We start from the raw sequence: 23,195 nt of genomic DNA, 5'->3' as shown, positions 1-23,195 counted from the left end.
AGATGAAAATTACTTGATTTTACTTTCAATTCCTTTTACATTCTCCAAGGTGTTAACATTTTTCATAACTCCATGTAGGACGTTTCTATACATAAATGTAAGCACTGTGGCAGTAGTAATGCAATATTTAGAAAACATACTCTTGTACTCTTGATACTCAAGTACTTTTGAAAAACAAGTACTTCAGTACTTTTACTTAAGTAGACATCTGACTGTAGTGCTTTTACTTGTACTTGAGTAAAATTTAGCAAGGGGTATCTGTACTTTTACTCAAGAAAGGAAGCTGTGTACTCTGTCCGCCTCTGACCATACCTCAATGTTATGGAGTTTCCACAACTGTAACACAAAAGTTTTCCAAACCTAGGTGCCATGTATAGAAGTAACGAGCACTAAGGCTGGGCACATGTGAGTGTAATGTAATCCTACAATGAGCCCACAGGCCCAGGGTGGCAGTAAACGAGTCCCCTTTTCAATATAAATATCCCTTCAACGTGTTGAAACCGTTCTACATAGGTTACATGCATGGCGGTTGTTAAACATCTTCTCAGGTGGTTTATCGTCAGCTCTCGAACGGTCTGGGTCCAAGCCGGTCACTCACCGTATCTGTACTAGGCCTACAAGAACAGTACGAACGTAAGTTTGAATAATCTTTACAGGTATCGAACCCCATTACTAACCCTTAGGGTTATAGGGTTAGACTTTAAATAAACACAATCACAAATCAAGCATGATTAACAATCATATATCCTAGGCTTCATCTAGCTTTCACTTTTCTTGTTTCTTTAGTTACCTCTGATCTGCTTCACCTTCTGTACATTTGGGTTCATGGTCATAAAGTGTATACTTACTGTAATTCTATTAGTTAACCACATGGTGGCACTAAACAAACAATGATGCGCAGAATTGACGTTCAAGAGTTTTTCCTATAAAATTTGAGCCATGATTAAAAAAAATATATATATATATATATATATATATATATATATATAATGAAGCATTGACCCCAATGAAATAAAAATTTTAATGACAATGCAATATTTCAATTGAAATATTCGAATCAGATTGATCATTAATCTCATTGAACTCATTACATCCGTTTCACCTGTTAAATCAATTAGGATGTTCAACAAGCAACGATTATAAGATGCCTATTAGCAAATTGCTTTTCTAAAACGATTTAGCTGATAATATATTATTTAGCATAGAAAATAATAACTTGAACATGTGATTTAATCTTTATTTGCCTTTAGGTAAATAATCAAGGTATGTACATCACAAAAAATCAATGGAAAGGGGGTTACAGTAGCACAAGAGGAAGTGACGTCATACTCATTGATCTACTGCACAGTTGGACTGCGGATATATGTAAAGTCCCAACTGTGTGAAGTCCAACAATTTAACACATAGCTGCATATCAGTTTATTTTTCACTCCAACATCGTGTACCTGTGAACACAAACTCAAATATAGAAAGGTACATTTATATGAGCACAGAGTTTATCTTATGCAGATCTCTTGAAATGATATAAACATCTATTCAGGAGGAAAAATAGGGACGGGTTCAAAAGATATACAACGCTTCATTTAATACCAGGAAGATACGCTTTTATTACTTTTTCAAGAGTGAGATATATCCTTTGCATGTTAAAACGCACATGCTCAGATGACCAAATAGTTATTGTCAATTCATTTTGGCAAAAGCACCGCAAAACATAAACCTCAATGACGGCCGACGCACCATTCCACGCATCAAGCGCCCGAGTCATCGACCAACTGCCGCATCCCGGCGGCGCTTCCACGACAACGTTACACTAACAACGGCTGCTGGGTAACAACGTAACAACGGTTTTATTCAAAGAAACATTGAAATGCCTCATGTAAACACTCAGGTGAAAAGGGTTAAAGAGAGATCACATCGATACGGACTGCTGGGCTGCTCCGTCGCAACCAATAACAAGACACTCTGAGCGGAAGAGGAGAAGGTCACGTTAGCAATCAGGACGACATCTTCCACGGTTTCTTTATCTGGTAACAGATGGGAGAGGGGGGGTCGGGGGTTGGGGTGGGGTTGGGTGGTGTAGTGGTCCCCATGCTCCCAAACAAACACAACCACACACGCACATCACTTCTTACATATTTCTCCAACATACACACAAACACATTTCTCGGATTCAAAAGGAGGGATCGACCTATTAATCACGTCATGCTTGTGTCGTTGTTTTTGTTTTACTTTGCTAACTTGGAGTATATACTAGTGTTTCTTATACTGCTGTATGGTTTTTCTCGGAGGTTAAAGTTACATTTTTTCCGCGATGATTCACCTGTTGTTATTTTCCCCCTGCTGCGTACCGGTGGTACGAGTGGGGTTCAGAACACAGCTACATGTTTTAAGACTGGGAAGCATGGTCATGCGTTCCTCTCCCTCCCGGTCGCTCCTCTCCCACTCCCGGGGGATCCCTTTTTTATTTTTTCCCTCTTTTTAGTCCACCCGCTGTGTGAAGTTCTCGGGGAAAAGTCCTCGAGGGGCAGCAGTCCCGAGCGTCTTCCAGTCGCTCTCCTTGAACCCTGTTAGCCAGCCGGCATCCTACAGAACAACACAAACACGCACGCACACACACACACACACACACACACACACACACACACACACACACACACACACACACACACATCACAGCTGGATCAGGGACGGTAGCACTCCAAGGTCGTCACCGGGGCGTTAGAATATCATTTATACATTATTGTTTCATAGATTGGTTAACGTCAGATATAGAATTGGTCTGTGACGATTTGACTTATCATTTTGTCGGACCACTGTAACCATGTCCCAGACCACAACATAAAATCACTTAGTGTTTCACAAAATCTCAAAATAATATAGAGTTGTTTAACATTCAGAGCTATGTTCCTTTGCCAACATGTGTTACTGACCTGGTCCTCCAGTAAGGCTGTGGGCACCACCAGGACCATATCCCCCCTTTTCAGTTCCAGCTCATCAGAGTTTGCCGCCTCAAAGTCGTGCATCGTCTCCACCTGTTGGTCATGTAGTTGGATGTTTATGCCCATTCAAAAATGAAGAAGGTTCTATGAGTACTAAAAGGTTCTGTAGTTTGATAGTATGATATGATAAGGGTCTGGAGAGTTCTAGCAGGGTTTTGTAAAGTTGTAGAAGGTTCTGGACCGTGGTTCTCACCTTGTAGAGGAAGCCGTCGGGGAGCCCATGGCCACCAGCGGCGGCTCCGGACACCTTGGCTTCTGTCGCCATGACGCCGTTGTCACTGATGGCGGCGACGGGGGAAATGATGTCCCCGTCGCGGTCGTCATCACCCTCGTTACTGGATGCGGGTTCAATCACCACGGAAGGGATAGGCATCGTTTTCTAGGCGATAAAAACAAACACAGACATTCATACTTATGTATACTTAGTATGTGATTCTTTTTTATGCTTACAAACAGACACATCTGCACTCAACAGTGTTCCTGTTACACTTAAGGGGCACACACACAGCGCAGACTCAAACCAACGGCCAACTGCCTTCTTCCGACCACTCCGTTGTCTCTCGACTGACCTGTAGAAGAGTTGCATTGGAAGATACCGCGAAGACTACTGCCAACTACACAGTACGTACTGCTCTTGCGCAAGGTTTAATAAGTCTCCTTAACATCGGGTTGCGCTAGTCTCGTGGCGCTATTCTGCCCCTCCCACACCGCGCTGATTTGCAGATTGTTTGCTAGCAGCACACAACTAGCAGCAAACAACCAATCAGAGTCTCCAATCATCACCCGCCAACACTCTCAGACTTGGAATGTTGAATCGGACCGGACACCGTCCGCGCGGTTCCAAAAGCATCCCACACAGCTGAACAAACCCAACAGATTTGTTCCCGAACTCGTCTGAGTCTCCCCAAACGTTTCAGATGGCCAACGGTTGGGCCAGTGTGTTCCACACTTTAAAGGATAGTACCTAAGGAATCTTCTCTACAAACGTGTATTTTTCAAATGTATTGAAGCAATAGATTAACCTCGACTATATGCTGAATGTTGGACACAGGGTTTGTTTGGTGACAGCAGTAACAAACATCAGCGACTGTACACCGAGTCTTTTGTTGCTATTGGTCCGTAATGCTGGGCCAGATGTAAGGTGAGGATCAGACATGAGGAGGGCTTACCGAGCTGTCCTCCATGGGGCTCTCTCTCCGCTCCTCTGGGGTCGTGGCAGATTCCTACACACAAGGCAAACGTTCATTATCTTAAAGGGAGGAGTTAGCGTCCAGGCCGTGATACATTCCCCAAACGCGATGAAGAGCTAGACAATGCATTAGTAACTCATTATCATACACCACTGGTACACAGTGTGTTGTTATTGTACCAGAGGGTCTGTTTCGCTGGATGAAGTCATCTTGTCCTCCTCGGCAGTGGGGATCTACATAACGGAACAAAGCAGTGGACAGTTTACAAACCGCATGGGGTCAGGATTCAAGATGAAGAAGGTTCTGGGTTCAATGGCCCATTTCTTCAGCCTGTGGGCATCTTTATGATGGCTACCTGTGCCTAACCCATCCTTAATGCCATGCATTTAAAATTAACTAGAAAGACATTTCTAAAATGAATAAATAGTAGTAGTAGTATAATCGAGATTGTGGAAAATATTATTTGTGAAAAATGGGTTATGCTGAAAAGTTGTTAGATGTGTTTCTTTTTAAATTTGGTATCCCGTTAATTGCATTAAATGGACTTAAAAAGTCTATCATAAAATATTAAATAAGGAGTAAAACGTATCAACACAACTGGATCTAAATGAAGTTAACAAAGAGTTCACACAACTGAATAAACGTAGGTTAAAACTTTGCAGTAGTCTTTTACCAAAAATAGCCTTTACCCTAAATCCAAGAGAGTTCAACTTAATGCCATCAGGTATGGGAGACGTACCTGTATAATGTCTGGCTCTGGGACAGCCACCTCCACAGGAGCAGACACTGGGGACTGGAAACACAGCATCATGTTAGTAGTGGATACAATCCTTACATGGTTTCATTCATGGTGGAATGATAGGAAACGTGTTGAAATCAGCAAGAAAATGTTGGCATTTGTAGATTTGTTATTTTTGTATTAAATTGTATTTTTTGGATACATTATTGGATGATGAGTCTTCCACCAAGTAGGATTTAGCTTGAACAGTATCCAATAAAATGGATGTTGATTATGAGCAGCAAAACTTGGACATCTTACATTCCTTACACAAAAGAAAACCATGGATTAATGATAAGGAAGGTTTATAGCAATGATGGTGATGATGATGATGATGATGAAGATGAGGATGAGGGAGATCAGGAACAATATGACTGCAAAGATGATGGGGATGATGGAAATGACGGCGATGAGTTTGATGACGGAAATCAAGCTGATGACGTGAAAGTTTAAATAAAGCTGATCGTCACGGCGATGAACGTTAACATGACAGCATGGGTGACAGGGCATCAGCGGGGAGGAGCAGGTGAACAGAATTGACAACTCATCCCACTCACAGCCAGCTTCTCCTCTTCCTTTGGACTTGTGGGGGTGACCTCCTTCACCTCCTCCTTCACCTCCGCTGTCACTACTTCCTTCACCTCGTCCTTCACCTCCTCTGTCACTTCTTCCTTCACCTCCTCCTTCACCTCCTCCACCACCACTGCCTCCGTCGGGCTGGCGTCAACCTCCTCCGCCTGGGTCTCGGCGCTGGATCGATCCACCGGTTCTTCTGCCGTTGCTGCGGTGACATCTTCCGGCATGTCGCCCGCTGCCTCCGCCCCCTCTGCCTCAGCCTCCAATGGGGAGGTAGCCTCCACCAGCGGCTCGTCCTCCTCGCTCGCCAACACCGTCGCGGCGGGTGCTTCGGCGGCCGCTTCATCGACCAATGGGGCTGCTGTGTTGGTGGTGAGGGGGCTTTTGACCGCGTCCCCGCTGTCCTTCTTGTACCCCACAGCCAAGGGAAGGTGTCGGTTAAACCAGACTTTATTGTAGAGTGTTGTGCGCCGTGAAGCGGGCCGGTGATTTAGTGACGTTTCTTTTTTACGTTAGTTTAGGTTATCAAAGTAAAAGCGCGGGTAATGGCTCTTCAAGCCTGAATGAATCCTTAGGTTAACTTTCACAGAGTAAAGAAAGGTTCCTGACATCCTGACATGAGATCGCATCAAATTAACAAATAACGGGTGAAAAAAATGTAACAATCTACAGGGAAATAAGCAAGTCCATTTCGAGATGGTTATATTAAATGTTTGATTTTCACTCACAGAGTTACAGAGTTAAAAAAAGATGACAAGGATTGTTTGTCCTGCAGAGTTCAAATTTGACCCAAAGAGAAGGTGTTAGACTAATTCAGGTTTGATGTGACACATATGACCTTATACATGTCTCTTGAACTTGAAGTAATCAACGGTAGACTCACCATGTTATCAAAGTCTGCAAAGAACGAGGATCCAGCTTCCTCCTTCAGGATGAATGGTGAAAACAGAATATGTAAAGACAGAATATTACGGGCAGAAACACAAGCTGGGAATAATATACCATGCATGTTAGTAAGGGGCTGATGATGTGATTATACAGTTAGTGCAATATCGTTTAGTATTTAGTATTAATGTTTCAAACACATTTTCGTGTTTGCTTCCAATCGTTATGCAAGTATATATTTGTTGTTTTCAATCATGTTTAAAAGCATCATATAGAGGTATCAGAAAAAAGTGAATTTTGAAGTTTGAAATAAAGTTATTCTTTTCGTTCAGTTTAAAATATATTACTGGAAGTACTGGAATTATCCTTTACGATACAACGTAATGTTATTAATTAGGATTATGTTTGTACTCAGTATAGCCAAAGAATTAAAAAAATGGATCCCTGGTTTCTAGCGAGTCTTAGTTACCTGAGCAAATCCATTAAAAGCATTGGTCCCCTAAATCAAACCAGAAACACAAGTTAATAGCTCGCCCACGCAAACAACAGTTGGGAGATGCGTGGTGACATTGGAATTGAAATCGGATGCAAATGCAAAATGTGTGGGATGGACCAATGGACAAGCAGAGCGATAGGGAGAGAGAGAGGTAGAAAGACAGAGAGAGAGAGAGAGAGAGAGAGAGAGACAGAAAGAGGTAGAGAGACAGAGAGAGAGAGAGAGAGACAGAGACAGAGAGAGAGAGAGAGAGAGAGAGAGAGACAGAGAGAGAGAGAGAGAGAGAGAGAGAGAGAGAGAGAGAGAGAGAGAGAGAGAGAGAGAGAGAGAGACAGAGAGAGAGAGAGAGCAAGCAGTCGGGGAGATTGAGGGGATGTTGGGGGGGAGGCCAGGGAGGGATTTGGGGTTGGGGTGTCTGAGTCTAGGGTCCAGGCAGGACTGAGGGGGGGCGCACCAAATGTCTTCATTCTTTAGGCTTCGGTGGCCCGGGAACAAAGGCAGGGGGTTCTCTATCTGAGTCCTCGGGTCTAGGAGCGCTAGTCTCTCTGCTAGGCTACCACAAACAGACGGGGGTTTGGGTTTCGGTTGAAGTACCTCGTCCTTCTCTGTTTCTATATCTTGGTACAACCTCCCATAGCGCTTGTTGGCGGCCTCGTCTTCGGACATGTCCGAGCTCTCCGGCTCTCTGTGCGGCCGTGGGACGACCACATAGGCGGCGGCGTCCGGGCCGCCCGAGGATTCTGGGAGGAAGGTGTCGCCGCACTCACCAAAGTCATCCTCATCCTCACCGACGCCCCCGGCGCCCACCTCCTGCCAGCCCCCCGCGCCAACGCCGTCAGCCCCGCCGGCGTCCGGGAAGGAGGCTTTGAATCCCTCGGCAAAGGGGTCACTGTCCCACCCAGTGCCCCCGCCCCCCCCTCCTCCCCCTCCTCCTTCGCCGAAGGGGTCGGAGTTGAAATCGGCCAGGAACGCGTCGCCTGCGGGGGACGGACCGAACGGATCGCTCCGGGCCGCGGGGTCTCCCCCGCCGGCCCCAGGCTCTGGGTCGGCGAAGGTGACCGAGAGGCCTGACCTCCCCGGGGGTCCACTCGTAGGAGGGGACGCCCCCGGCCCTGGCCCCAGCGCGTCTCCTCCCTGGGTTTCGGCGAAGGGGTCCGACGGGAATCCCCCGTTCTCCTGAGCGAAGGGGTCTCGCTGGAAGCCGCCGAAAGGATCGGCGTCGAATCCTCCGCCGGGCGTGTCGGCGAAGAGGTCGGAGTTGAATCCCCCAGCGGCGGGGGACTCCGTCGACGGAGCCTTCCCCGCGCCCCCACCCGTCCCCTGGGCTGACGGGTCAGGACCCTGGTACTCCGCGGGGCCCCCGGGGGTCTGGGACCAGTCAGCCGCGAAGCCGTCCGCTACGAACCCGTCGTCGTCCGCCTCCCAGCCCCCGTGGGACCCCTTTGGGGTGTACTCGTCGGCGTCGCCACCGGCCCACCCCCCCTCTTCCTGGCCTCCGCCCCCCCACTCCTCGGACGTCCCGTACTCGGAGCCGGAGTCCTCCGAGGAGCAGGGGCCGCCCCACCCGTACGCCCCCCCGCCCTCCGTGCGGTCCTCGATCTCCTCTCCGTGCTCGTTGGTGATGATCAGCCCCGGGGTGGACTTCCTCCTGTCCTCCATCGCCCGCCCCGCCTCCTCCCCTGTCGGACCTCCACCTGCTGCCCTGGCCACTAGCTCCTCCTCCTCCTCCTCCTCCTCCTCCCACTCCTCCTCTCCCTGCTCCTCTCCCTCCTCTTCCTCAGCACCAGTTGGGTGCGTGGGACCTCCCCCCTGCGGTCGTGCTACATCACCCCCTATTGCGGGGAAATGAAAGCCGGGGTTAGTGATGGGGTCAGGGGCCGGGCCGCTAACCTCAACGGGAGCGGCCGACGTCGGGCTTGCGGCGGTCTCCAAGGGCTGCAATGGAGCTTCTGCTGGGGGTGGAGCTTCTGCTGCTGCTGCTGGTGGAGCTTCTTCTGCTGCTGCTGCTGGTGGAGCATCTACTGCTGCTGCTGCCGTTGGAGCTTCTTCTGCTGCTGCTGGTGGAGGGGTTGCGGCGGCAGTGTCCTCCGGCTCCTGCTCCGCCCAACCGCCCCCGGCGTGCCAGGCCTGGGCGTCATCGGGCCCTCGGGCCGGGGAGGCCTCGGCCTCGGCCGCGGGCCAGGCCTGGGCCTCGTCAGCGGGCCCGGCCGCCGGAGAGGCCTCGGCCGCGGGCCACCCAGCGCTCTCTGCTGCCGCCGGGGCCACAGGGCCGTCTCCATTAGCGCCGGCGCCGCCAAAGTCAGCTGACCAGTCCGCCACGAAGCCGAAGCCGCTGTCGGCCGCCTGCGTTGGGGAGGGTGTGTGTGTGTGTGTGTGTGTGTGTATGTGTGTGGGAGCGGGGGGGTTGGGGTTGGGGGAATTAAAAGGGTTATAAGTTGGACAATATGTTGCCGTAGGCTCCGCCCATCGCCACTAGCAGCCCCTGTGTCAGCCCCGCCCCTCCTCCTCTACCTCAGCCCCTCCTCCACTACTCAGATGCATGTATGGGTGATGAGAAGTGACTAAGTTGAATTACGTGACATTTAAACTGAACTGGGGGCAATAAAGCCTTTCTTCTGGTTTTGGATTGAATTTGACGACGATAGTAGTTTGACATTGGGCCTACAATGAGGATTACAGGCTTCTGAAACACAAGTCTACGATCCAAAAGCAGAACAAAGCTGTGAGCCCATCGGACCAAAATGAAAACGTGAATAGTGTCCTTTGGCTGATGAAGTTGGTGTGCAGATGTATATCTAGATAGTTGCATCGTAAACAAACAGAGATGATTAGCATACAGTCACCATGGTTATATACATACACAGTGATTACATCGAATGAGAAATAAAAATGAGGAGTGTTCTTTGTGAAGAATGTTTTTTGCGACAATTGTGAGAGACCACTTACAGGTTGTGCTGGTTGGGCACTTCCCTGAAAGAAACGAAAAAAGTATTTTAGTACAAATAGCTTGCTATAACTAGCTCAAAAACTACACTTTTATCTAGGGCTGAATTCTCTGCGTGAAATTAAAACTGGTTTGTGGGTAGAATAAATGTCTACGGTGACTCACCGACCACATATCCCAAGGGACAGCTGTCTGCAGGGGGGGAAACATATTGATAATGACGATGTTAAAACATCAATTTATAGATTGATAGGCTAGCTAAACTGTAACTGTAGACCACAAACTTTTTAATCAGTCAAATCATCTGCTGGTGAGATAAGGTTAAGGCATGTGGATATTTTATTTAGGCGTAAAATCCAATCATTACTATTTAACTTTTAATAAATAAAGTGTAAGCCGTACACCCCTTTTCAAATGAAATATAAGTGCATTACCCCGCCCCATCCTCAATCCAAAATCAGTGGTTTTGCTGATAGAGGCTAATTTGGTCTGGTGGTGACCAGATGTATGGTTTATTGAAACTCCTCAGAAACAGGAACAGGAAATCAGGTCTCGTCAATTACACAGCTGACGAACAGACTAATTAACTGCATCCTTAATACGATGAGAAGAACAGCGCTCTATAATTCCCCTTCCTTCTGTTAGAATCTCCCACTGTTTCCTAGCAACAGTTGCAGATTTCCTACTGACTGCTCTTAACTGTTGCATTTGTGCGTGTGCGTGTGCGTGCGCGTGTGTGTGTGTGTGTGTGTGTGTGTGTGTGTGTGTGTGTGTGTGTGTGTGTGTGTGTGTGTGTGTGTGTGTGTGTGTGTGTGTGTGATTGTGGTCTCCCAACTGTCAAGTGTTCCAGAATGTCCCATCTGGGATTTACAAAGCACATCTTCTCTTACTATGCCTGTTTTCGATGCCCTGCGTGCATATATGTGGTAGCATCTAATTTCCCTTTCAGGGATTGATAGTGTTTATTGCATCCTATCGTATTGTATTATTTGGTGATGATGGCAGCGCCAGCAACACGGAGTGTGGCACATTTCATAAACAACATCGCTCTTTATAACGCTCCTACAGAACGACAATGTGATCTATAAAAGAAAGTATCACAAAGTAGAGTGGGTCAGAACCATGGGGATAACCCATCCCTCTGCATCCTTGGACTCTCATCTGAAAACAAATTTTTGGAAACCGGAAGCTTTGTAAGAGCAAGAACCTGAGGTATGGGCGACACGCTGTCGTCCGGCTGGAAGGCATCAAAGTCCAGATCCATGAGTGATTCTCCGGGTCGCTCATTGGGCTGTCGTGAGAGAACACGCGCATCAGAGACGTTAGCACGCCGCTAACCACATCATGTTAGCTAAACACATCACAAGCTAATCCGTAACTATGTTATGCTCTATAATTCCCTCTAATAAGTCCTAACAAATGTGTTTGTGCGCTAGGTATTTATAGATTATTTTCAATAACAGAGATGAGACGCAACATAGAGGTTGAACCTGACTCTTGTATGGTTTACCCTGAGAGAAAACTGTCAGACATACTGATACGCTACACAGACTTGATATTGGATGCACAACACACTGTATGGATTATGAACATACAATATACATCAACAGTTAAATGTATATGATAGTGATCCGAGCTATGTGTGTACCGGGTTTCAGATGACCAGCAGATTGATACTATGACCTTGCTCAAACCGTCCTCATACAGGCTGTCTCAAGGTGGCCAGCACCAGCCTAGTAACTGATACTGTAGTGATACTATTTGAGTGGTAATACTTGTTTAAAATCACACAGTTGATCCCAACCCCTCCTTGAAATACCTCTGTGTAATTTGTCTGAAATCGTTTAACTCACTGGCCACTAGAGGGCAGCATCGACTAGCGGTCCTACCTGTAAGTTGCATTTGTTAAACCAAGTTCCTTCATTATGTTACTTTACACTTAGCACTTATAAAATGGAGAGTAGCAAAGAGGCTGTGTTGTGTTTTAACGCTAACACCCTGAGAGACCTTGCTTGGTACCGTGGTACCGATTAGCAGTTCTCCGCTGACAGGTCATACCTGTGAGGGCGTGGGTGCTGGTAGGAAGTCCCCTCCGAACAAGTCGATGATCTGCTCCTGGGCCACCTCCCGGGTGGGCGTGGCCTTGGGGGGAGGAGGCACCGGGGGACCCTTTCTCGGCTGGGGGGGGAGGAGACAAATACAATGGGTTACCAGTTAGCGACTGAACCGCGGATGAGACACCTCTCCTAGACTTTCATTTGTATTCATTTTAATATTACCTGTCTATTAATGTTGATTTTTTATTTTATTCGCTGCTGCTGTTACAATTTCCCCCTCGGGGAAACTATCTATCTGTCTGTCTGTCTGTCTGTCTGTCTGTCTGTCTGTCTGTCTGTCTGTCTGTCTGTCTGTCTGTCTGTCTGTCTGTCTGTCTGTCTGTCTGTCTGACTGTCTGTACGTCTGTCTATCCATCCATACACCCATCTATCAAGCTATCTATCTCGACTGGACTGTTAAGTCTGCTCACAAGTGCCGATTTCAAGATTGTGAAGACTAACATTATGTGTGAATGACATTACATTATTATCATTTTGATCATGTTGACGGTGCACCACATCGACATAAAAACATCATAATGGCGACAAAGAGATACAATGAATGGGGAGAATGCGTCTATTACTGGTTTACAACAGCTACGAAGGGAAGAATGTCACTTACCATGGTAAAAACACAAATGAGGAAGATGGAGAGAGACAGAGGAATAATGAGAACAAGGAAAACATGCTACGAAGAGACACCGAGAAATGAATGGGCCTCAAGCATGTAACTTGAGGAAATGGTAATGATTTTGTAGTTCACAACAACAATAGATATGTCTACTATATCTTCACAAATACATTTGAACATAGTAAACGTCTAGAAGGAAAGGAAAACCAAACGTTTAAATTAAATTACAAAGTGATAGCTGGCTATACACTTTGCTATGCTCAATTTTCTACGCACAAGACTGAATAGTTTACATATCCACTCACCAATTAAAGACAATAGTTTGCAGCAAAAAAGCGTTAAAAAGGCAACAGGCTAACATTAGCCGCAAAGAAAATATGTCTGATAACAGCAAAAACAAAACATTGCATAGACCAGTGACCAAACAACGATACTGCTGCCTTAATCTCATACATCCTACGGACAATTGCCTGACGTATCTCAATTTTGGAGTCAAGACAGTAGGCTAGGACAAAGTAGGCTACTAACTCTAGGTAGGCTGCTTAATCTAAATAGGCTACTAACTCTCGACACACACATTACTCAAAGCCATAGAACATTAAATCATAGATTAGAAAGAGAGAACATTAAGAGATAGCACTAAGACAACAGAAATAGAGAACCAGAATGAGGGATCTCCAAAGTAGGGAGATTTAAGGAAAGCTTAAGTTGGATAAATATGATGAACAACAATGAGCATTTGGTTGGAACTAATGGAAATAACGGTATCTTAAAGGTGGCGTATTATTCCAGCAGGTGTGAGTGTGATTAGCCATTACAAGCCATTTTGAAAAATCTGCGTCTTCTGACTTCACAAGATGGTGTGTCCACCTAGATGTATGACGGATAGATGAGCAACGTTTGCTACAGTCCACTGGATAGGCTGGTAGACTGATCTATCAAGCATACATCTAGCTGGACACGCCCACTTGGGTTGTCGGAAGAGGCCGATTTTCTAAACGGCTTGTTATGGCTAATCACACTCACACCTGGTGGGATAATATGTCACCTTTAAAACTAAGGTCAGCTGCTACACTACAGGTATGTGTTTTATCCAATGCCCCAGTTTTCTGCCTAAACACCACACTAGTTTCCATTGGGGTGTACCTGCATGGGGGATTTGGGTCGCGGAGGTCCGGGTGAGTGGGGCATCAGCATGTGGTTGGTTCCCATCTCCGGGCTGGTCGGGGGACTGTCGTCATCATCGTCGGGCGGGGACGGGGTTCTGGCTAGACGGAGCGGTCCCGAATCACTGGAGACCACCATAGAGACGACAGGTTAATCCCAGTGTCACCCCAGCTCCCCATGCTGACAGAATAATCTACAGGACTTCATGGAGCTGGTTTGTCAACTGTTGGGGTACTAGCTTAAGAGGAACCAATGGATAAACAGTCACTGCTATTGTGGAACTGAACCGGGAGACAAAGACGAAATAAGCACATTTACCGACAAATTAGCAATCTGGTTTATGGTAATCCTCTGATAACATGATTGCCATAAACAGACCAATTAATTGGACCAATCGAGTTGGTATTGGGGAAAATCGATTCACAGAGCCAACCAGTGAATCTTCTAGCATTCAACTGACAGTGTCTTTACAACTAGACTAACAACCACCTTACCGCTTCGGCCTTTTAGAAGAACGCCTATAACAGACAGCAAGTCATGTAAGACAATCCCTTTCATTAGAATGTATTTATTAATATAGTAGCTATTTAAAATATTGACACATTATTAATGAATGTCCTTTCATTATGTTCTGACAAGATTTGTCAATTCATGACGTTAGCTCGTGTTTTTAAAATCTTACGGTAGGTAAAGACACAAACTTAAATCAAGTTATGATAGTAAACCATAGGAAAGGGATGATATAGATAGTAATGCTAATTCAAATCCCAGTGACACTTCCCTGTAGCATGCTAGGGAGAAGCTAACCTTGGTGCTCCTTGGATGGTGAACATCTTGTCTGAATGCTGCTCTCCAAGCTTCGTCATCACTTCATAAAGCTGCTTGCAGAGCTACAAGATTCACAGAGGACAGCAAATATGTAAGACATACCTTTTTGAAGCAGCTACATTTGTTTTGCACTCGTAGCCTTATCATAGGGTCGTTTTAAATACCATTGGTTGTTCTATACTTATGGAGACTCTGAAAAGCAGAGGGTTTAGCATTGTTCTAATCTGTTTTTTACAGATTCATGTAACTGAATATCTGTTGTTCTTGGCTATGGGCTCCATCCAACACTTTTACTGATACATGATTCCCCTCGGCCACTTAAGGGGTTCAGCTACCACCAAATGAAATCTGAACACCTCACAATACATTTCTATGGATTTTCATCTGGAGACCTGGACTATGAGGACCAGCTTCCTTACACAATAATGGTTTGCGTTCATCAACAGATCAGTGCCTAGCGTGCTCACCAGAGAGATCTCCCGATGGAACTTGGCCTCCAGGCTGGTCACGTTCTTAAACGTGTTCACGTAGAACCCCACGCGGCTGAGACAGAATAAGAGAAAGAGATCAATACACACTGTTAGCACCAGTAAGGTAAGTTATATGGGGGTTATATTATTATATTACAGTATATTTAACACAATTTTACACAATATATTCAACACACTTTCACTGTAACTAAGAACTTCAGTTTGCCTCTTAAAATCATGGAACTCATACACACACACACACACACACACACACACACACACACACACACACACACACACACACACACACACACACACACACACACACACACACACACACACAGACACACACACACACACACACACACTCACCTGTCCCAAAGTGTGGGCAGTTCATCTTGGAGACCAACGTTTAGTTCATCAAAGACCTTTTGAGCTTTTTTCAACTCTTCTTCTGCCTGGAAAACAGGAAAACAAACCAAGCAAGTGTTAAACAGAAGCCTCTAGTTTACAACACGGTTAACTCATTGCGGTCAATATCAGCTTCATTCAAATATAAAGAGCATTCATCAGAAGATACACAATAACTCTTATTCAATGTGCTAATAGCTACTAAGAGTAATTAATGACGACACAAACCTTGCGAAAAAATTCACTAATTAGGACACCAGCAATGTCCTACAAAAGACTCTTCAATCGAGTTCAAATGAAGCCCTTCTCCCTGGCGTCAAAGGGTCTTTTCACATCTCTTTGTGACGATGCGTCCTGTACGAATAAGTGGGCATGGCCGACGCGGTGATGACCCACCTTCACCATCTTGCGGTCATTCTTCATCCCCGACGCCTGTAGCGTCTCCATGTGATGGCGAGCGCTGTCGTAGTCGATCAGCTTCCTGCTCCTCTTGGCCACCCTGGTCTGGACACCAACCCATTGGTTACCCATCACATTCATTGATCCAGCGGATGACACTACCAGTGGACCAGCAACTTAACGCCTTAACACAGAGAAAACAGTCGGCCGTGTGTGATTTGTCACACAAAACATTTCCTTCCTTTCGTGGCGGGAACGCCACCAAGTACAAAGTGTTCCTTTTCATCGTTAAATAACAATGAGAATGAAAAAGAGGAAGAACAACGCGTTGACAACCCCAAAACATCCACAAGGTGAACACAACGGTTCTTAGAGCAAACTAAATGAACGGCTAGTGTACACCGATATTTTTACTAAGTCAGACTGGAATTAGATAGAATATGTAATTCACTAGAAACCCTGTCCCTATATATAAAAAGTAAAGTGGAAAGTGGTGCATTTGTCATTATTTTGTCAAGCTGTGATGATTTGACGTCAGACCCCCGTGAACGTACCCAGAACTCTCAGCCGGGAGTCCTACACTCTCATCAATACACTAGCTGCTTCTGTCAGATCCGACCCTTCAAGCCTTACTGTGTTAGAAATGTCCTCTAGAGTCTAGACACTCCCCTCCTACAACTCAATGAGAGCGACTGAGTGCGGGACTTCACCTTGAGGTCAGGGAACTGCGTCAGGTAGCCGTCCAGGTTGAGCAGTGTGGAATCCACCAGCTTATTGTGGAAATCTTCCCACAATGCATCACTGTCCTGTTGGGGAAGATTCCAAACAACAGCTTTAGATCAAATGGAATTGTCTCGGTACAAGGATTACTATAAGGTTCGGTTTACAAGGAGAGCACACAAGTATACATTTATCTTCCCTTGTTAGCAAATCATGAGCAGTTACTGATGGCATTACCTCAAACTATTTAGGTTAAATTGAAAACCCCTCTTAAACCGTACAGTCATGATTAAGGTTACTCAACACCATGTAGTCAGGGTTAAGTTGAACTCTACTAAAACCATTGTGTCTTGGCTAGGGTTACCACAGCGATACCAGAGGGTTCAGAATATGATTGGACTGACCTTACCAAGGACCATGACATCGTCTTTGCCATACCAGTCAGGCTCGTACACCTCATGGAGAGACTCTGATAGGTTGATGGACGCCTGCTGCATGCCTGCGAAACACACACAGCCCATTGGTCAGACAGAGTCCCTCCCGGTTAATCAGGAGGTAAGGAACTACAGGCTAGGTGGCGTGTGTTAAAGAGACGCTACCTACACGGAGAGTGCATCACTGGGGTTAAATATGCGCTTTACATTTTATGCCCTAATAAGCACACACAAACACACACACGCCACAAACACCACACACACACACACCACATACACAAACAAGCAAGCACAAACAAACAAACATGTGCACACACACGCATACAGAAACGCACATACATGTTCACGCACACAAACACAGACACACAGACACACACACACACACACACACAGTGGCTGCCTTGCTAAAGGGCACATGGGCACAGCAAGGAAAAGGGGATTCAAACCAGAACCCTTCAGCTGTTAGACCACCTGTTCTAATTCATGATGCCCAGTTCAAATTGTGTGTGTGCGTGTGTGTGTGTGTGTGTGTGTGTGTGTGTGTGTGTGTGTGTGTGTGTGTGTGTGTGTGTGTGTGTGTGTGTGTGTGTGTGTGTGTGTGTGTGTGTGTGTGTGTGTGTGTGTGTGTGTGTGTGTGTGTGTGTTTGTGTGTGTGTGCACAGCATGCATGTTTTTGTATGCGGATGGACGTATGCCAATGTACGTTTGCCACTGCCAGTGCCTTTGTGTGTGTGCATGCATGAATTATTGCTTGCATGTGCATGTGTACATAAATGTGTTTGTGTGTGTGTGTGTGTGTGTGTGTGTGTGTGTGTGTGTGTGTGTGTGTGTGTGTGTGTGTGTGTGTGTGTGTGTGTGTGTGTGTGTGTGTGTGTGTGTGTGTGTGTGTTTACCTTTAATGGCAGCCATGTAGGCCTTCATCTCTCTCTGCAGCCTGGAGCCTTCGGACTGATGGGAGGAAAGAGGAGGGGGGGTTACGCCTCCTTCATCACATGACCATATGAGTTTAGCCCCCCCCTACAATTTCTGCTTCACACAGTTTCTCTCTGTATACCTTTGCGACCCAATTAAACCGTCATGTTTTACCTTTAAGGACACCTGCTACATACACGCATACAGCAATTTTAATATTTTATATATTTCATATATTTTTATCACATTAATGTCCGTGCTGACACACTGTACACAAGTGTATCTTTGTCACACGTTATATTAATCTGAAGCCATATTAGGTTGTGCAACATTTTGTTCCAGGTTTTGTTATTCTCTGCTTGGAAAGAACAAACATGTGCAGGATTGGCCGTAATGCACAGAAGATCCTCCTAACTAGATATCAAATAGGATACTTAGTACTTCTGTACATTGGGAGAAAAAAAATATATAGAAAGAGAGAGACAGGGAGAGAGAGAGAGAGAGAGAGAGAGAGAGAGAGAGAGAGAGAGAGAGAGAGAGAGAGAGAGAGAGAGAGAGAGAGAGAGAGAGAGAGAGAGAGAAAAGAGAGAGTGAGAGAGGGAGAGGGAGAAAGAAGAGAGAGGTATGAGAAAACTGAAGAATATGTAGTTACAGAATATGTTACTACAATGCATGTGTTCATCGTAATATGTCATGTATAAACAACAATGAATCGTTTTTCATCTCACCTCCTGTCTCTTGAAGTTGACGACGACCTGCTCAAACTGTTCATCTTTGGTCTCGTCTGCTTTTCCCAACTTCTGAAGAACCTGGGGAGATGATCACAGTTTGGTCAAAATTAGGGCAATATTTAATCTGGATTCACTCAAACTCGCCTAATCTACATCTATACATGTTCACGCACACAAACACAGACACACAGACACACACACACACACACACACAGTGGCTGCCTTGCTAAAGGGCACATGGGCACAGCAAGGAAAAGGGGATTCAAACCAGAACCCTTCAGCTGTTAGACCACCTGTTCTAATTCATGATGCCCAGTTCAAATTGTGTGTGTGCGTGTGTGTGTGTGTGTGTGTGTGTGTGTGTGTGTGTGTGTGTGTGTGTGTGTGTGTGTGTGTGTGTTGTGTGTGTGTGTGTGTGTGTGTGTGTGTGTGTGTGTGTGTGTGTGTGTGTGTGTGTGTTAGTTTGTTTGTATGTGTGTATGTATGTTTGCATGTGTGCATGTGTGTATGTATATGCATGTGTGTACATATGTATGTGGTATGCATGTATGTTTGTATGTATTTGTGTCTGTCCATTATTTAGCCGTTCTTTTTTTGTTATTATCATTAAGGGGATGAAAAGTTAAAGGCCAAAAGTAAAGATGAATCGATAGTCATATAGAATCAGTTTGGAGGTTAGATTTCTTAATTAGGAGCATAACACAAGTACTGTAAATTAGCTAATAAGATAACATTTCATATACATATTCCGTTCACTTTATTATAAATGTACTTTAATGCACTTTAATACATATGGCAGGTATAGCTATCCATCACCCTTCCCAAACGAAACAACACCTTTATAAATAAAGAACCAGTGAAATCTCTGGTCTAAGAGGTGTGAAGACGGTGCTAATCTCCGGGAGCAGCTCAGACCTGCTGGCTCCACCCCCTAGCACTCCAATCCTCTTAGTGATTGACGACCCACAGGAGCCTCTTCCTAGACAGCCAATAAACAGGCCAGCACACCAAAGGTGGATGTTGCCTTACATGGGCGTCAGGACAACATCTGAAGGAAATGGTGTTATGTCGAAGTCATACTTTTGTGTTAGCATAAGATTATCGATATGGAACTCTATTACATTCTGTTCTGTAGTAGAACATTCTATTTGAGGAGGAACTTCTCATAACCTCTATTTGTCCCATAAGACAGAAAGCGGTTTGGGTGCTGTAGATGGTGTGGTGGGAATATTGGACCAACGTCAATCGTTTCTGTATAAAGTGAGTAGGAATAAAGAGCCTTCCGAACTTATAACAATTAGTGTAATAAATGTAATTAATAAAGGTACAAAAACATATAACAAACATCAAACAAAATCAATAATCATACAATCATCCGAGGCCTCAGATTGGAGTTCACCCAGTCTCTCCAAGAGCTTCACAAGGATTGTCCAAAGCATTGACAAAATTACTTCTTATACAGTGTTGTCAGGATGCTGAGAATAGCTCTGCCCCCCTATAAAAATGTTAGTATTGGTTACCAGATGGTAAACTATCGATGAACCTCGTCCGGATGTCATAAAACAGGACATAGCCGTGCCCTCTCATTTGGAGCCCTGGCTTCTCGACCTTCCCCTGGGGCTCAAGTGCCCCCCTGGGGAACAGGGGCTCAGTTACAGCTTTTAAACAAAATAAAGGGGTTCACGGAAAAGGCACATGCCAACAAATGGCACTTAGAGAAACAGAATGTGAACATAGAATTTCCCCTTACATTTGCCATGAGACAGCAGCATACAGTTAGGATAGATAGATTGATAGATTGATAATTTATTGATCCCCAGGGGAAATTCAAAGGTTGGGTGGGTGTGTTATCTGGCCAATAAGATGGTAGTCTGCCATTTGGATGCCGGGTGGGCCAATTAGAAGGCAGTAAGCCATTTAGTTGTTGTCTAATAAAACAATGGTAAGCATTTTGGTTGCTTTTTTTGGCCACCAACACAGCAGGAAGTAGTTTGGGTGCTTTATTCAGCCAATGAGACGACAGTAGACAGTTTGTGTGTTTCATACGACCAATGAGACGACAGTAGACAGTTTTATACGGCCAATGAGAGGGCATTCTTACGAGGTAAGAGGAGAACATGAGGAGAACCAGACACCATCTCCTTTGTGTCAATTTTCCTGCAGAGGTGGCAGGTGTCATTTACCAAGACGTCCATGTGAAAGCTCAAGCACTAAAGCCTCCTGCAGATCCGAGGGTCTGCATGCTACATAATCGTCAATCTGATAACCTTCCTGTCATTAAAGTAATATATTTGGTGCTTGAAGAGGAATATTTACCGTTCTGTGAGGTTATAATCTAGAAACTTGTCTGACTCTGCTAACCAATCATTAACCAGTCATTAAATATAGCAAAATACCGCCAAACCTGTCTTCATTAAACAAAAATAAATACGACTACAAACTACTACAAACTTCGGCACTGGTTCGATTCTCTGAACCTTATCAGTGTCTCTTTCAGAAACACTATCTAACAGTGAGGCAATCTATTAATTATTTACATCATGGATTGACTTGTTGTAAAGACGCTGCACCAAGGAACACATAGCGACATGTAGCATAAAGGTATAGCATAAGCCTGGAAAGAGCGAGTGCTAGTTTGCCTTGAAAGTACCGATATGTTAAGGGTGCTACTTCAAACTGGGCGATAATAAAAGCTAGTCACTGATGTTGTGAACGTGAACCAAGTCTGCCGGCCTACTTGGATTGGATATCTGACCATGGCTCCTTGAAGACATGTACCGGTATCTTTACTTACTCTACTCCTGTTGAATAAAGGGTTCTCCTCAACAACTTTAAACTGTGACTAGCGTCTAGTTTGTGTTTTACTTGTTCCCATGAGGACAATGTGAATCAATGTGTAATACGTGGGGGTTAAAGGTGGAGGCAGTGATTGTTCAGGCTAGGAAGAGGCAGAGGGTACTAAAGGTTAGCAAACCACACACACCACTACAACCGTCGTCATCATCCTCATCCTCACCATCATCATCCCCACCATCACTACCATCATCACCACCAGCCTCAAAATCATCATCCTCCTCACCATCATCCTAACCTCAGAAGTAGTCTCTGTCTCGTTCTCCCCTCTCTCTCTCTCTCTCTCTCTCTCTCTCTCTCTCTCTCTCTCTCTCTCTCTCTCTCTCTCTCTCTCTTCACAGCAGGTTGGTTAGTCTTCAAGAGGGAGAGGTATATTCATAGAACGCTAACACTACCAGGGTTAGTGGTTAAATTCCCACTGGGGCAACCCCTGCTAAGAATATGTGTAGGCTACTCATGGTACCAAATGGTGAAAGTATTACATTAGATATCCTGGCCTGCTGTAAAACAATCTGTTCTGTATTTAATTTGTAAGAATAGACAAAATCTGGGCTTATTGGCTATATAAAGCAGCTTCCCACAATAGCATATTTAAGGAAATCCGATCCTCTGACTCTGCTATTGGCAAAGACCAAGGAGAGAGCGAGAGATGTTACACTACCTAACCAGTATATTCATTCACAAAAAAACAATTTAAGCCTAGTAAAATCAATACACACGTATGGACGGGAGAGAATCTAGCTGTGATCCATCGTCTACTTCATGATTTGAACCCTGAGGGTGAAAGTAGAGATTTGTTTTGGTTTCGCAACCCCCCCCCCCCCCCCCTCCCCCAACACACACCTTGCTTATCCTTCCTACTACACTAAGTAGATAGTATATAGACGGCTCCACACACACACCCACACACTCGCACACACGAATACTGACGTCTCTGACAAGAACAGGACTCCCCCCATCTCTGACGTCATGCTGCAGAGCGCAGAGCAGGGCATCCCCCCCCCCCCCCCCCCCCCCCCACACACACACACACACACACACACACACACACACACACACACACACACACCCCAAACACCACCATCTGAGCTCCCCTTCCGCCGACCTTGCAGTCAAATTACGACTATACCGCTAGATAAGATCAAATAAGACGTTCCCTTGGGTAACAACACATACAAGCAGCAGTTTGTCTTGGGGCCTGCTACGTGGGACGTCGAGCTGTGGAAATGTCATTCATGTCGACATATCGAGGTGTAATGCACCGTTGGACATGTCATCCTCCGGCCCACGATGGACTTATTACAAGAACACATCGCGGGCTATTTATGTATAATATTAGCGCTGAACATTTCGTCAGAATTGAAGCCTGGGTTTGTAACGCAATGCTTCTGAGCGGCACGGTTAGTGGTGGTGCGGGGGGTTTTAGACTGCACACTGTTCTCACCTAGACGGTGTGACATTAGATTCATCAATACTCAATCAATGATATATAATGCGTATGGCTAGTATTCAACTATAAAGGATGTTGGTGTCCTAGATCATTCTAGTGGTTCCTGATATACTCCGTGGAAGCGGCCAAGTCAAGTGATGTTGGAGGAATCGGCCTGCTGCTCGTACACCGAGCACCAACGCTACGCTGGACAGCTCCCCCCGAACACCACAGCATCTCTGCCCC

General features: G+C 45.5%; 1 protein-coding gene across 8 annotated transcripts in view; it reads right to left on the bottom strand.

Moving 5' to 3' along the window:
* Window positions 1-1,223: 1,223 nt before the first annotated feature.
* amph (amphiphysin) overlaps window positions 1,224-23,195 on the bottom strand; it is a 28,549-nt gene continuing 6,577 nt past the window's right edge. For 2 of the 8 annotated variants that reach the window (XM_030364201.1, XM_030364198.1), the window contains exons 2-25: window positions 18,665-18,745; window positions 17,918-17,972; window positions 16,995-17,089; window positions 16,581-16,676; window positions 15,868-15,975; window positions 15,433-15,518; window positions 15,058-15,133; window positions 14,570-14,652; window positions 14,257-14,280; window positions 13,742-13,886; window positions 11,927-12,046; window positions 11,076-11,159; window positions 10,034-10,060; window positions 9,871-9,894; window positions 7,519-9,267; window positions 6,898-6,927; window positions 6,427-6,468; window positions 5,525-5,950; window positions 4,929-4,982; window positions 4,369-4,422; window positions 4,169-4,222; window positions 3,193-3,378; window positions 2,931-3,032; window positions 1,224-2,583 (exon numbers count right to left, since the gene is read on the bottom strand). In XM_030364201.1, the coding sequence (XP_030220061.1) occupies window positions 2,479-2,583; window positions 2,931-3,032; window positions 3,193-3,378; window positions 4,169-4,222; window positions 4,369-4,422; window positions 4,929-4,982; window positions 5,525-5,950; window positions 6,427-6,468; window positions 6,898-6,927; window positions 7,519-9,267; window positions 9,871-9,894; window positions 10,034-10,060; window positions 11,076-11,159; window positions 11,927-12,046; window positions 13,742-13,886; window positions 14,257-14,280; window positions 14,570-14,652; window positions 15,058-15,133; window positions 15,433-15,518; window positions 15,868-15,975; window positions 16,581-16,676; window positions 16,995-17,089; window positions 17,918-17,972; window positions 18,665-18,745 (3,906 nt within the window). In that variant the 3' untranslated portion in view covers window positions 1,224-2,478. The remainder of the gene's footprint in view (window positions 2,584-2,930; window positions 3,033-3,192; window positions 3,379-4,168; window positions 4,223-4,368; window positions 4,423-4,928; window positions 4,983-5,524; window positions 5,951-6,426; window positions 6,469-6,897; window positions 6,928-7,518; window positions 9,268-9,870; window positions 9,895-10,033; window positions 10,061-11,075; window positions 11,160-11,926; window positions 12,047-13,741; window positions 13,887-14,256; window positions 14,281-14,569; window positions 14,653-15,057; window positions 15,134-15,432; window positions 15,519-15,867; window positions 15,976-16,580; window positions 16,677-16,994; window positions 17,090-17,917; window positions 17,973-18,664; window positions 18,746-23,195) is intronic. The other 6 variants (XM_030364199.1, XM_030364200.1, XM_030364204.1 and 3 more) reach the window with 6 other exon arrangements.

The sequence above is a fragment of the Gadus morhua genome, chromosome 8 (genome assembly GCF_902167405.1).
Source record: "Gadus morhua chromosome 8, gadMor3.0, whole genome shotgun sequence".
Lineage (NCBI taxonomy): Eukaryota > Metazoa > Chordata > Actinopteri > Gadiformes > Gadidae > Gadus > Gadus morhua.
The sequence above is the reverse complement of the archived record's forward strand: the minus strand, read 5'-3'. Positions and strand labels throughout refer to the sequence as shown.